Source organism: Anthonomus grandis, chromosome 1 (genome assembly GCF_022605725.1).
Source record: "Anthonomus grandis grandis chromosome 1, icAntGran1.3, whole genome shotgun sequence".
Classification (NCBI taxonomy): Eukaryota; Metazoa; Arthropoda; class Insecta; order Coleoptera; family Curculionidae; genus Anthonomus; species Anthonomus grandis.
The window spans coordinates 43,187,281-43,202,908 of NC_065546.1; the positions used below are offsets into that span (position 1 = coordinate 43,187,281).

The following is a 15,628-nucleotide window of genomic DNA, read 5'->3' on the forward strand; positions in this document are numbered from 1 at the left end:
CTGATTATTATGACTATTAATGCGATTAAATTCAACTGTTTGAGGCAGCATAAAATGCTTTCTTTTTTCATTAATGAATGACCAAAAAGATTGAGGATTATCATTAATATTGTACTCTATATTATTTATAAAAGCATCATAGCAATTTTTTGTAAGTTCTTTGCACTTTCTTCTAAGTGTTACAAATGTTTCATAATCATAAATTTTACCTGACTCCATGTACAATTTATGGGTTTTCTTTTTTTCTATGACCATCCTACGTAGTTCAGCGCTAAACCACTTTGGAAAGGATGAGGTTTTAAATTTTCTAAAGGTACAAAATGCTGAATACCCCGAAATAAAATGTCGTAAAATAATGACACATAATCATTTACATTTAAGTTTGCAAAATAAGTTTGCCAATCAATTCCTGCAAAAAAATTTAAACAGTTAATGGAAAATAGTTACAATTATTATAGTCATAAAAATACTCTCCATAGTTACTGGATATATTATCACAATTAATAGGAACTCCAAAAGTTATGGCAGTATGATGAATACTATTTGGCAGTAATGTGTCAATAGCTTCTGACACATCTATATCTTTTATATCCGAAAAAACTAAATCTAAAAGAGTATTCCTACTGTTTACTACAAAGTTAAGTTGATACATGTTAAGAAAATTAAACAGACAAAAGGAAGGTGCTTACAATATATTAATCAACAAGCATTTGCGTGACGAAGAAGAAAAGTTTAAAAGGTATTTTAGACTTACCCGTGAGCAATTTAATATAATTTTCAACGACATAAAAGATGATCTGTATATTTCTCCCTGTAATCGAGTCATGGCACCAATAAGTCCTGCTGAAAAGTTGGCTGTTACTTTGAGGTACGAAAAATTAATTAAAATATTTTATAATTTATTTAATCCATTTTATTCATTAAAATTAAACATAGTTAAAATTTTACAGTTTAATATTACTTATTTAGTATTATCCTCTTGGGCTAATAAGTTATATGCAACCGTCAGCACGTCAGAGGTAGCCAAAATTTCAGAACGTACGGCTGATAAACGGTGGGTGGATGGGGGCTGATTGAGAAGTTGATAATTTGAAGAAGTGAAGGTTGATGTGTTCTGGGAGGAAGGGGTGAGATCTTGTGATTGGAAATTAGGAGAAGTCGCGTTTGATGTGTGATGAGAGGAGTGGTTGGAAAGCTCCGATTGATAATTTGGAGAAGTCAAGGTGTAGTGGGAGGAATGGTTGGAAAGTTCTGATTGGCAATCCTGAGAAGTCAAATTTGATGTGTGGTGGGGCGAAGGAACGGAAAGCGGTGATTGATAATTTGGGAAGGAAGTCAAGTTTGATGTATCGTGGGAGGAATGGATGGGAAGCTGCAATTGATAATTTCGGAATGTATTTGAGCTTGATGTGTAGTCGGTGGACACATGCACTTGTTCATGAAGTTGTTCCATATCAGATACAACTTCTAAAACTTTTAAATTTTGTTTTTCTCACAAGATTTGGTGAAAACTTCTTCACTGTCTTGGCGATGCTTTAAAAAAAAAAGTCGATCTCATCTTCTTTCTCGCATTTAATTAGCTGACTAATGGTATGATTCAACTGTATGTTTTCAATTTTCTTTTCCTTTAAGTAGTTAGATAGTGCTGAATTTTCCACTCTAGTTTTGCGTTTTGAGCGGATGATTACCACAGGTTCATAAGTTTCAGTAGGCATAACAGGAGGTATTTTAAGTTCGTTCTTTGATGAAGGCGGGTGATTCTCGATGTCTTGTAGCAGTTCGTCATTGTTTTCTAAAATTTCGGAAGTATCAGCAGAAATGTTAGAAAACGTTTTTCTTTCGTCCTCAATTGTGTCTAAAAAGGACAATCTGTCCCAGTAGCTTGTCCTCTTTTTCTTTGCAGCAGATCCTGTTATGCCTATGTCTTCTTTTCTTTTGCCTTTTATAATGATCCCTGATACTTTTCCAACGTGCCTGGCATTCATCTCCCGAAACAAAGAAAAATAAATCAATTTAATATTTCCGTTCTTAGTAGTGGCCTTAAATCTAAAGATAAAAAAAATCTGTCAAAAAGATTAGTTAAATGTACTAAGTAAATAAAAAATGGTATAAGATATTAAAAAATATATAACCAATCATTTGTCATAATTTTGTGTAAAGCCCTGTATATTTAAAAGAGAGATATATTTTATAGATCTGTGCATTTGAAATAGCCCTACAATTTTTATATCCAGTCTTACACTTTTTCCTAGTCTTGTACCGGGTTATTTTTATATTTTACCACCCCCCTTAACTTTTTTGAGCCACTGTGTGGTTTGACATACCAAACCACACAACTTTTATCTTTGGTATTTTTTTTACAGGTTGGCCACAAAATTTAACAAGGGTAGTAAAATATAGTAAATGAACCTGTACCTATAATAACTTGTCTGGATAAGATTTTGGTGGTGCAACAATAAAAAATAGATCTTTGTTTCAGATTTCTTGCCACGGGTGAATCACATAGATCTTTGTCATTTAGTTTTCGCATATCTCCTTCTGCCCTGTGTAAGATCTTTCCACAAGTTTTGAAAGCTTTGAAAGAGAAGTTAGTGAAAAGATTCCTGCCTCAACACCATCAAATTGACTGGAAAGAGAAAGCTGACCAATTTTTAAATCGCTGGGACTTTCCCAATTGTGTTTCAGCAATTGATGGAAAACACGTCAGAATAATGGCACCAGGCAATTCAGGAAGCCTATATTACAACTACAAAAGATATTTTAGTTGTACTTCTTGCAATGGTTGATGCGTCTTACAAGTTTTTACTTATTGACGTTGGTTCCTATGGTAAGGAAGGCGATTCCGGAATTTTAAAAAAGTCACGTATGCGGCATTTGGTAGAAAGTGAAGCTATATTTCCTCCACCTGCAATTGTTCCAAAATTAGATATAATTTTACCTTACGTAGTACTTGGTGATGAAGCCTTTTCTCTGAGCGAACATATGATGAAACCATACTGCAAAAACCAAGCATTAGGTGACTCGAAGAAGCGAAGGTTTAACTATCATTTGAGCAGAGCGAGAAGAGTCTCAGAAAATGCATTTGGTATATTGTGTACTACTTTTAGAGTCTTTTTTACACCTATAAACATGAGGCCGGAAACTGTAGATTTGATTATAACCGTCTGCTGCTGTTTACATAACATGCTGAGAAAAGAATATTCATCTGCGCCTGTCAATAGTGCAGAACAACACATAGACGATCTTACGTTTCCTACAGAAAATATACCTTTAGCAGGTAGAGGCGGATTTGCAAAATCTGCAGGTCTTCAAGTTAGAAGTCGATTTACGGACTATTTTAATATAAAATGAAAAACTCACAATACGAAGATAGTTATAGTTATAAAGTTCTTAAACAGTAGCATATATTTTTATAGCCGTCAAAAAATATAATAAATTATTAGAAAAAATCGTTGTTTCAAATTTTTCAAAGATCACAAAGGTTCACAGGATCATTCACTATATTTTACCACTCCCCTTAACTTAATATATTAATAATAATATGCCTTAATAATATTATGTGGGTCACAGAAAAAAGATCGAAAAAGAAAAGGTCGAATACAAAATGTCGAAATACAAAAGAGCAAAAAGTACAATAAAAGGTCGAATAACAAAAGAGCGAAAAATGAAAATGTTTAAAGGAATGAATAAATAAGTTAATAACATTTTTATTTTTTATATTATTCATAATTGAAGGCATACTTACTTTTTCTTCCTAATTTGTCCGCTATATCTTGCCAAACCTTGTCTTTTTTGTAGCCGCTTTTGTAGTCAGCAAGATTCATATTCCATATATGTATATTCAAAGAAACTGACATGCTCAATTAACATTTCGTCTTCTTCAGCAGAAAACGATGTTTTTTTCTTTGGTAACATAATTATAATAGGTATAATATTAATATTTCTACGGCAGATTAAACACTGGCACGCCGCGAACGACGCAATTGACTCCTCTGAAACCAGTCGGTCTTATCACGCCCACAAAAAATAACCTTCAGGTTATACATATAGTGTGTTTGCGAATCGGCCAAGATCTGCACTTTTAGCCCGTATTTTGCAGGCTTATTAGGTATCTACATTCTTAATGCACATCTTCCCCGGAATGGAACCAGCATTTCATCTATAGTTACGTGAGGTCCTGGAATATAGTTCTGCTGAGAGTTTTTCACAAAAGCTTCAAAAAGATCGGATATTGCAGCTAGCTTATTAGTTTTACTCTCTCGGACCTTGTAAGATGATTGTCAAACCTAAACAGCTTAACAAAATGAGGAATCGTGCAAGGGACATTGTACATCTAAATAAATCTCTCCCAGTTCCATCTGTTGCCCATAATGATTTTAAATCCTCATGGCCTGACTTAAATATACCCTGCATCAATAAAAGACCGATGAAAGCTTCTATCTCAATTTTATCTGTCTTACCAATGAAAGTTGGAGCAAATTTTTGGCGAGAGTTTTTACGTCGTTTGAAAGTGGCGTATTTTGATGCCATTATGTCAATTCTTGTATTTGTATGCTCAACTATAATTTTCAACATTTCATCAGTTATTAACAATTTCCAAGCTTCTAAGGGGCTCAATGGTTCCTTCTGTCGAGCAGGACCTTTCAGTCCGGATAAAACCCTAATAATGTTATGGGATTTTACCTTAGATCTTTGTGGAGGTTCTTTGTCCCATTTTGTGGAACCTTTTCCGTACCAAGCTGACTTTGACATGTTGAAAGTGGCTGTCTGGTTACTCGAAGCATTTTCAATTTCGATGTCACTAGACGAGGTATTTTCTTGGACAGATTCAGTCTCAAATTCACTATCCGTATCGTGTTTACTGTAAATTTCGTCGTCAACTTCATCGTAATCACTTTCGCCTGCATGATCAAATAATGTTTGTGCGGCTTGCGATCCATTTTCTACTTCTTGAAGAGTTTCTGCCGCCTCATTTACATCTTTCAACTCTTCCCAAAACTCTTCGCTATTTAGAATGTCTTCCAGCTCCGCTGAAGTTAGCTGCTTGCTTGTAGAAGCTATTTTATCTAGAAAAAAAAGTCTATCAGTAAAATAACATATTTGAATTTAAATCTAAAAATTGCCTAAACAATTAACAAAAGTTTACACAAAAAATAATAGCAAAAACGAGTAGATACCTGTGTAATAAGATAACACTTTGTTTACGTAAGTACTACAGACGGGTCACGGAGACCCAACTACGTAATTATTTCGAATTTGGCAAAATCAACAAAACCACCTGCCACGTCTCCTAGAGAAGCACTAACTAATAGGAGAATAGCTGGACGTACAGCTCCCCTACCACTAAGGTTACATAGGAAGTGCGTATTAACACTAACGCCGGGTCCACAAAAAATAACCTTCTTGAAGTTTGATTCTAAAACTTGAAGGTTATTTTTTGTGATCACGTCCGGCGTACAACGCTGGCGTGGACTGTATTGCGCCCTCTAGGAGAATGGTAACACCGTATTCCTACTAAGCAGTTTAAACGTGTTGCGCTGGGCGTATTACGTCATACGCGGCGCACTAAACACGCTGGCTAGAAAAACCGCCCTTAACCTTCGAGACGTCGTGCGCTGAACTGTTTGCGCTGTCTGTGCACTTGAGTTATCATAGATTAAATACTACTTAGATAGGAAACTCCCATAAGAGCCAATAGAGCACTGAAATGTCGCGCCCTCTGAAGGTCGAAGAGTAGAACTAGCAGGAACCGAATATAAATTTGTGACGTCATAATGGCGGGAAAAAAATTGATTATGGCGCCAATTTTGAATGTCACTTTATTTTACCGTGCACTAAAGTTAATGGCAAATGTATGATTCTTTTGGAAACTATAATAAGCAGATTGAAAAAGCGTGAAATTGGAACTTTTTTTTTAACTCCATATTAAACAAAGTTCTCCGTTTATCACTTTTGTTATCTGCGTACTATAATTTTTGAAAGACCATTTCCTTATTATTTTATTTTCTATATATTCATTTCCTACATTATAAAAAGAGATTATAGCAAACAATTCACAAGTTATACAATAAAAACTTTTACAAAACTTTTTTAGAACTTTCCTGTATTCCAGGTGTTAGCACACCCAAACGAAAACTAATCACAGCTGACATACAAAACATTGAACTAAATAACTGGATAAATTTTGTGCGAAACATGAGAACAGATCAATTTTGTTAAGAATTTTCTGAAAATTAGATCGATGAAAGATGTTTTTCGCCAGAAGTAAAAAGAAAGTCTGCGCAGGCTAAAAAACTATGCAAAATGGCTGCATTTTTTGACGTAATTCGATCCTTGACAGTCCGTGCACCCTCGGTAAAAGCATTAGTTTAAGTAGTTTTGCAGTTTCTTAGCGCCATCTAAATTTCCAGGAGTAGAAGCTTTTTAGTGTTCCGTAAATCGCCCAAACTTTCAAGGTCTTGTTCTGTCATTCCATATGATGGAGAATCAGGTGGAGAACAGATTTCTTGGTGTTTACAATATCGTTACTGTATTATTTGTCTTATAAAAGATAGACTTTATTTTATTAAGATCGTCCAAGATTATTAGGCCTGTTCCAAAACCTTTTTGAGAAATTGATATTTTTTTTAAATTGAAAACTTCACTACGTCAATTTATTAATTTAGAAAAAGATCGATTCCAGGCACGTATTCAAATATCAAACTCAATATTCTTCATAATTCTCTCAATCTCAATCCGTCTGTAATATATTTATTAATCTTATGCTCTGCTGTTATGTTTAGCCGAAATAAGTATAAAAATAATTTTAAAAAAGCCAATATTCAAGTCTGTTTAATAAAAAATATTTCTTTTTATAAAATATATATATTTCATAAAAACTTTCAAAAGCCTTTTAAGCCTTAAAATCCTAAAGCGTATTCCAGATAAAGCGAGCTTTTATTGCGAATACGACCACGTATTCAATTTCGCAATTCCATTTCCACTTAAAGCCATTTTATATCCATAAAACTACACGAAATGTGTCCATATTCTATAAGAGATAGGCATAGGAAGTAAATTTAAAAACACCTTTTCAAAATGGTTCATTAAACTATCGATTTTTTTCCTTTTAGTCCACAGTAGAATTCCGCATCATATACTCACTTCCGGACGAATCATTGGCATCTTTTACCGGAAGTTCGATGTTGGACCGCATGCTGGACGACGATCAACAAATGCTCATCGATATCGAGCAAAACATCGCAAATATCGAGAGGAAAATGTTATCCGAACAGTCGGTCGAATCGGCTACTGAAAAAAGGAAGTTTTTTAAACGGGGAAACACCATCAGCACCCCCCCGGAAAAATCTTTAATTGAGAGAAAACGGTCGACCCTTAAAAGTGTTCGGGTAAGTGTATTAAATTTGTATTAAATTAATGAATTTTTTATTAAAAACAATACACGTGTTTGGCTTATAGGTTTAAGTGACAGTCGTGTACGTTTAAAGTTATATACATCGAGTGGTTTAAGGCGTCAAAGTTTGGAAAATAGAAGCTATGTATGTTTGCTGTTTTGAAAGATTCGAAATATTGTTTTGGAAGAAATTGGGAAAAAATTGACTTAAAGAAACAATGATTTTCCATAAGTTTATTAATGACAAATATTCATTCATCAGAAAACATGTAGGGTAAATGTAAATCCCAGGTTTTTTTATGTGAAATAGATTCAAGGATATCGTTGTTGATATAGTAAGAATGATTAATAATATACTGACTCGATGTATATTGTGTGACGTTTTTTGACATTTAAATCCATGGAACCAACCAGCTAACCTATTTCAGTCACTTTGCAGCTAAGCACAATCATCAGTTTATTTTTGAACAAAAGTCCTAAGTTGATCCCTGTAGCACACCAGATAGCACAGGATTCTCTAGATAAATAACCTTGGATACAAACAACCTGAGTTCAATCCACTGCAACAAGACTCCATCAACACCCATTCCTTATATTGTATATAGTAAAATTTGTCGAAAGTCTTAGAGAAGTCTGTGTACAAGGCATAATTTTGGTCAAAACCTAATGTCAATAAAAATGCCTTATTATTGCTTTTTAGAAAAATTTTATAAAATAGCTTCTAATTTGTGCTTGAGAAAATCCTCTACTGAAACAAATTAAATTTCATAAGTGTCTTTTAAGGTTTTAAAGACACTTATATATTAAAAAAAGCTCCTACAATTTCTTACTTCCGTCAGAGACATATATGATTGAACTTTCATAAAATTATCATGTATCTTTTTTAAGTTAAGATTTTGAAATAATGTTATTTTTCTTTATATAAGGGTTAAACATCAAGGCTAATACTTCAATTTCCTCGAACATACTTATACAGGGTTATTAACGACATAAGATACGGAATATTTTGGCTAAACTATAGAGCAAAAAAAATTTTAAAAATTGGGAAATGCCTCTGATAGCGTTCTAGAATATATTTTAAAATAATTTTTATAGCCTACAGGGTGTTTCAAAGTGCAGAAGCATATCAAAGATATGTTTTTTTAAAAGAACACCCCATATATTATTTAATTTAATAAAAAAAAGGACTGCTAGGTAAAAGCTTTAGTTATTAAACGAGAAAATTAAAATAGTTATTTATGTAACAAGTGTGTAAAATGATGTGTGCAAGACTGGACAATTCGCATGAATAAAAAAAGGGAATGTTACAAACGTGTAACATACAAATGTTTTTCTACTACCGAAGAAAACCTAAAAAATTAAAAATATCAAATTACTTTACGCACTTACACGACTTTACGGTAAAAAACGTCAAAACTTTTGTTCACAAATTATAAATTAATTGTCAAATAAACGTCAAATAAATTTTTACGCTCTCGAATAATCGTCAAATTACTTTTTACACGCTAGTGCGTAAAAAGTAATTTGAAATTTAGTGAAACTTACACACCCTAGGAAGTGTGTAAAGTGATCACTTTACTTTACGCACTTATGCACACTTTACGCACCGGAAAAAAGCTAGTAGAAAAACGCATTTAAGTAACTAACAAATAAATTATAAACAACATGACCTGCCAACCTGTCATTGGCTACTCAGTGAGCATAGAATAAATAGCAAAAAATCAATATACAGGGTGTTTCCTGACTACGGTACGAAACTATACAGGGTGAATCGTTAGGTCGTTTTATGAAAAAAAGTTCCTATGAACGTATGTCGGGAGTTGATTTGTTTCTGAGATACAGGGCGATGAAGATTCAAAAAAATAAGCTTAACTATCCTTAAACCGATTTGGTTGAAATTTGGTGCAGTTATTTGAAGTTATAAGATGCTTGTTTAGCTATAACTAGATTTAAATTATTAGGTCCAGTGGCGTGTCAGTGGGCACCACATGCTTATTGTTGAGAAAAAAACAAGGCCAATAATTAATTGTTTTGCAGCTTTTTATTTATTTTTGTATTTAAGCAGCTAAAAGTACAACTTTTTCGTATCTTATCTTATTATCTTCATATCTGACTTTGTTTTCAAGAAAAAAAAATTAAAGTATCTTTAACTCATTCTAAAAATTATCCATGGACGATAAGATGAAATAAAAACCAATTAATTCGATAAACAATTTCGACCTTAAAGTAAATGAGCAAAATGCCCACCTTCTGATAAAATACACGACTGCAAACGATTTGTCATTGAGTGTCTGACGCGCTCAAAAATACCTGGAGTATTCCTTATGATATTGCAATTGACAATTATCCGATTCCTCAAGTCATTCACACCTAGAACAGGAGTTTTATAAACAAGAGCCTTCAGATGGCCCCATAAATAGTAATCCAGGGGATTCATCTCAGGACTGCGAGCCGGCCAATTTTGAGGTCCTGCACGTCCAATCCAGCAATTAGGGTAGATGACGTCGAGATGCTGACGAGCAAGAACACTGAAATGAGCCGTCGCGCATAAACCACATGTTGACTCTTACTTGTAGGGGTACTTCTTCTAATAAAGTGGGTAAATGGTGTTGCAAGAAATCCGTGTAGGATTCACCTGTTAATCTTGCCGGTAAAAAAAATAGGCCAATTAGGTAGTCACCAATAATTCCTATCCAAACGTTCAGCGAAAATTGTTGCTGAAAATGAGTTTCTCTAATAATAACGTGGGGATTTTCGTCGGCTCAAAAATGATCATTGTGGAAGTTCATAATAGCATCTCTTGAAAAATTTGCCTCGTCCGTAAATAAAATATTTGGTAGGAAATTATTATTGTGTGCCATCGTATGAATCAACCACCTGCAACACATTAATCTTGGATGAAAATCCCGAGGCAGTAGAGCCTGTACACGCTGTATGTGATATGGATGCAGGAGGTTTCTTTTTAGAACTTTCCAAACGGTTTTTGAACTGACTTCAAGCTGCAGTGCAATCTTCCTGATACTATTGGAAGGATCTTCTTCTATCGCATCAAGTATAGCTTCTTCCAGTTCAGGCGTTGTTATAGTTTCTGGTCTTCCACCACCCATATTTTTTTTAAAACTCCCAGTTTCACATAATCTTGCATGTAGTTTTCTAAATGTTTTTGCACATGGAATTACTCTGTTAGAATATCTGTCCTGGTAAATTCTTCGTGCTTCTTCCGCATTTCCATTTGCTAATCCATAAATAAAGTGCATGTCAGTCATTTCATGGTTAGTAAAATTATTCATGATGGAGTAATGAATCACTGCTAATTGACAGCTGAATTTTACTTATAGCAATTCTATCACTGTCAGCTGGTCTCCAAAGCAGTTAGGTACAAAGGAGGTACTTGAATGGACTTGCCAATTATTTGTTATAAGAAGCAATGTATTTGTTATTTTGTTGTATTTCAAAAATCTAATAATAAAAAGTAGAAAGTGAATGGTAGAAGTTGAATGTTTATTATCATAGTAAACAAGACACAAGAGACCAAAAAGTCGTGCATTGGACGGTGGACATTTTGCTCATGTACTTTAAGGTCGAAATTGTTTATCGAATTAATTGGTTTTTATTTCATGTTGTCGTCCATGGATAATTTTTAGAATGAGTTAAAGATACTTTAAATTTTTTTTCTCGAAAACAAAGCCAGATATGAAGATAATAAGATAAGATATGAAAAAGTTGTATTTTTAGTTGCTTAAAATAAAAAGCTGCAAAACAATTAATTATTGGCCTTGTTTTTTTCTCAACAATAAGCATGTTGTGCCCAGTGACACGCCACTGGACCTAATAATTTCAATCTAGTTACAGCTAAATAAGCGTCTTGTAACTTCAAATAACTGCACCAAATTTCAACCAAATCGGTTTAAGGATAGTTAGAGTATTTTTAAAATACCGTTATTTTTTTGAACCTTCATCGCCCTGTAACTCAGAAACAAAGCAACTCCCGACATACGTTCATAGGAACTTTTTTTCATAAAACGACCTAACGATTCACCCTGTATAGTTTCGTACCGTAGTTAGGAAACACCCTGTATATTTAAAAAAAAAATAATTTTCATAAAAATGTCCCAGTTTAGATATAGGAAGATCATATTAAATTCGAAAAATAATTCAATAATCAACAGTCACATTTATTGGTGATATAAAATGGGTGACTTGGCCAAAGCCTTTGATACGGTGGACCATGGAATTCTGCTTACATCTCTAGAACGATATGGTATGGTATTAATTTGGTGATGTTTTTAGCATGGAATTATCTGTAAATATGGGAGTTCCTCAGTTTTGTTGATAATTCAGTGGTTATCTATAAAGATAAGTCTTGGGAGGTTTTAAAACTAAAAGTTGAAAATAACTTATGTAATATATTTAAATGGTTTAATAATCAAAAACTGCGACAAGACTTTTTTTATACCATTCGGATGTTAGGCTGACTCATTACTACAATTTGCTAAATTAACCATCGTCTTGCTAGACAAACATATATGTATTCAATCATCGTCTAAAGTCAAATATTTAGGTGTAATACTCGATCCACATCTAAAATGGGATAAGCATATTCAGCATGTAATAAATCAATTACGACAATGCATTTGATTTCAAATTTTATTTTTTTTTATTTCAAATCATTTTACTAGTGACAATATATTTACATCTGTTAATAACGATGACATTTGCGCTCGCATTGTACACTGTGATCCTTCCGATCACTTCATGCAGCTTATTTCAGTGCCCTTACTATAGCTATTAATATATCATTTTCTTATGAAAAAAGGTTCTTTACACAGGAATATAATATTAAAAAGTTTTATTCTATGGTGTCAAATATTAATTGGAATTCAATTTTTTGTAGTGGATCCTCCTTAGATTCTGAGTTTGACAGTTTTTTTAACACTTTTCAGTTTGCTGTATATGATTCATTTCCTTTGGAACGGTGCTATCCTAAAAGTCGAACCACCCGCAGGTCGTGGATGACAGAAGATTTGATTAATGAAGGTCAATTTTTAAGAGATTTGTTTAAGAGCTATAAATATAACACACATAATGAAAATATTTTAAAGGAATATAATATATTGAAAAAACAACATTTTTTAAAAACCAAAATAGCCAAACGTACCTATTATAATGATCTTTTTGCTAAGTCTAATAATATCTCGAAGACAGCATGGCAAGTGATTAAGAATAATACCAACAATTCGGAATATTCCAAACAACCGGAATATTTTATTAACGAAAACGGTTCTAATTTTAGCGATATGCAGGAAGCCACTGAACTTTTTAACCATTTTTTTATTGAGTCTGTGAACAAAATTGTAAATAATAGGAATTTAGCCTTAACAAATAAATCGCCAAAAACATTAAATAATAAAATAATTTTAAATTCATTATTTTTATGTTCGTATGATGAAGATGAAATACGTGAAATTATCTTATCTGTCACTAACAAACACTCGGCTGGTGATGATGGAATTCCTTGCTCTCTTATTAAACACGTCCTTGAATTTTTGGTGACACCGATTACATATCTTGTTAATCTGTCATTTCAGGAGGGGTCATTTCCATCGGCTCTGAAGAACTCTCTTGTTGTCCCTATCCATAAAGGAGGTGATAAGCATCTGATATCCAATTATCGAGGAATTTCACTCTTATCGGTGTTTTCGAAAGTTTTTGAAAAGTGTTTCTCTAAACGTTTGGAGTCTTTTCTACTCAAAGAAATTTTTTTTAGTAAATACCAGTTTGGATTCAGGACGGGTCGCTCTACACAAGATGCAACTTTGTCCCTATATTTATATGTTTTGTCTAATTTGGAATTAAACAATAAATGTATAAGCCTATTTTTGGACTTAAAAAGGGGGTTTGATGTAATAAATATTAACCTAATGTTGAATAGATTTAATGACTGTGGTATGCGTGGTCTTGCCCATAAATGGATTAAATCCTACCTGACCGGTAGATATCAAAAAACGATATTAAAGAATGCAAATGTTTCAGTTGCGTCTGAGTCCCTACCCACAGGGTAGCATTTTGGGGCCAGTGTTATTTGTTATATTTTTTGATAGCATCTTGGACGAATTTCCTGGCAACCATATTATAGCTGCGTTTGCAGATGATGTTATATCAACGTCAAGTGGTGACTTAGAAGAACTATCTAGAGGTTCAACCGGGGTAGTTGACCGAATGATAAGTATCAGTAGCAGGAACAGCCTAGTGCTTAATGAGTCAACAACTGAAATGATATTTTTAGTCTTACCGATTTGAATAAAAGCTTGCTTGTTAAAATGCATAATAAAACCATAGAACAAAATAAGGTTGTCAAGTACTTAGGAATATTAATCGATAAACATCTTAGTTGGTCTTATCATGTAGATATGGTTTTAAAGAAATTATCAATTTTTGTCTATGTGATCTGGCAGTTACGTAATAAAATCGATATTGGCCTGATACTTCTTTATTACTATGGTTATGTCCAGTCATGTTTGTCACATGGCATAATGTGTTGGGGTAACTGTTCTAGAAGTGGTGAGGTTCATACGGCCCAGAAAAAAATAATTAGAACTATTTTATTTAAGCCTTATACATTTTCTTGTAAAACACTCTTTCCGGACTTGAAAATTATGCCATTCCTTGCCTATTTATTTTCAACTCGGTCATGTATATAAAGCGTAACCTGTCTGATTAGTCTTTGTCTAGAGGTATCCACTATGAACTCAGGGTTAACTTAAATTTGGATTTACCTAAACATAAATTAACCAAAGTGGCAAACAGCCCAGTAGCTTTACCAATTAAATTATACAATAATATTCCTATTGAAATAAAAAAAATTGAGAAGGTTAATAATTTCAAAGCTTCATTAAAAAGAATTTTATTTAAAAATTCCTTTTATACGGTAACAGCATATTTAAATTGCAGCGTCTCATCCTTACTCCCATAATTCGTATTTGTTTGTTTGTTAAAAGCTGTAGTTTTCCTATATTCTTAGTCTTTAGTTAATTGTAGATTTTTTATTGTTTTTTCTTAAGGCCTTTTTAAAAGTTGTATGTTTAGGTCTTATAATTTTATTGTTTGACATCATCCCATACTTATTTCTATGAGTCTATGGAAATAAATATTTGAGTATTGAGTATTGAGTATATTCCATTTCTTAAGCAACTGTACACTGCCCTAATTCAGCCATATCTAACAAATGGCATCTTCGTTTGGGGAAGAACTCTAAGAACGCATATTAGAGTATTAGAAATTATGCAAAAGTGGATATTATAGGTATGCTGCTGACTATGTTTTTATAGAATGTAAAGTTATGGATTTAAGGCAAATATATTTTTAAAACGTAATATTAAGGCAGTTTAAAAAACATGATACATTAAATACCATAGCCCATACACATGCAACACGAATTAAAAAGTTGACTAGCCGCTTACCAAAAGTTAAAACTACATTAGGCCAACGTTATAATATGTATATAAGCCCAAAAGTTTATCCACACTTCCCCAGATTTCCTAAAAATAAATTCAATTTATTTATTAAAGGCAAAACTTAAAAAAAGGATATTTGGACATTTTCGAAATATTATAGTTAATATTATAAACATAAAAAATAAATTAATTAATATTTATTTCAGAGAATAAGAACCCTGGATATTACTCCAAAAACCGAAACATTTTAAACCCATATTCCCCGTAATATTCTTATGCAAGCCAATTTAGTGTATATGTTACGGGTAAAGTTAGAATAACGATTAAACTTAGGTTTACCCGGATAAACTGTACAATACCCAGAAAACATGGGTAAAGTCCGAAATAATATTGAAATTACACATATTTCGGATTTTACCAGGGTAAACCGCGTTCTATCCGCCTTTGGGTGGGTAAAGTTGGATGTAGGAATTATTATTGCATCATCTTTCACCACGTTCAGTTCAGTTCTAAAATGGCAACCGAAGAGAGTGGACGTGTGCGTTTAGCACAGCGTTTTTATGAAGTTTTTAACGAGTTGGTGTCTACGAAAAGTGCAAATAGTTTTTATTTTAATAATGAACAATATCAAGAAATGTTAGAATCAGTCAAGTTGGCAAAAAACTCTAAAACTAAGACTACGCTACAATATCGGCGGTTAAAGAGGTTTGATATATGTTCTGTTAGAGGCGTTGAAAAGCTTATTACTCGTGTATCGTCAGGTGCATCCAGCATTAAATAT

At 33.1% G+C, this 15,628-nt stretch overlaps 1 protein-coding gene across 1 annotated transcript in view; it reads left to right on the forward strand.

The window, feature by feature from the left end:
- Positions 1-15,628, forward strand: part of LOC126737707 (otoferlin-like) — a 75,278-nt gene that overhangs the window by 11,914 nt on the left and 47,736 nt on the right. The window contains exon 4 of the mRNA XM_050442709.1: positions 7,113-7,388. Within this exon, the coding sequence (XP_050298666.1) occupies positions 7,113-7,388 (276 nt within the window). The remainder of the gene's footprint in view (positions 1-7,112; positions 7,389-15,628) is intronic.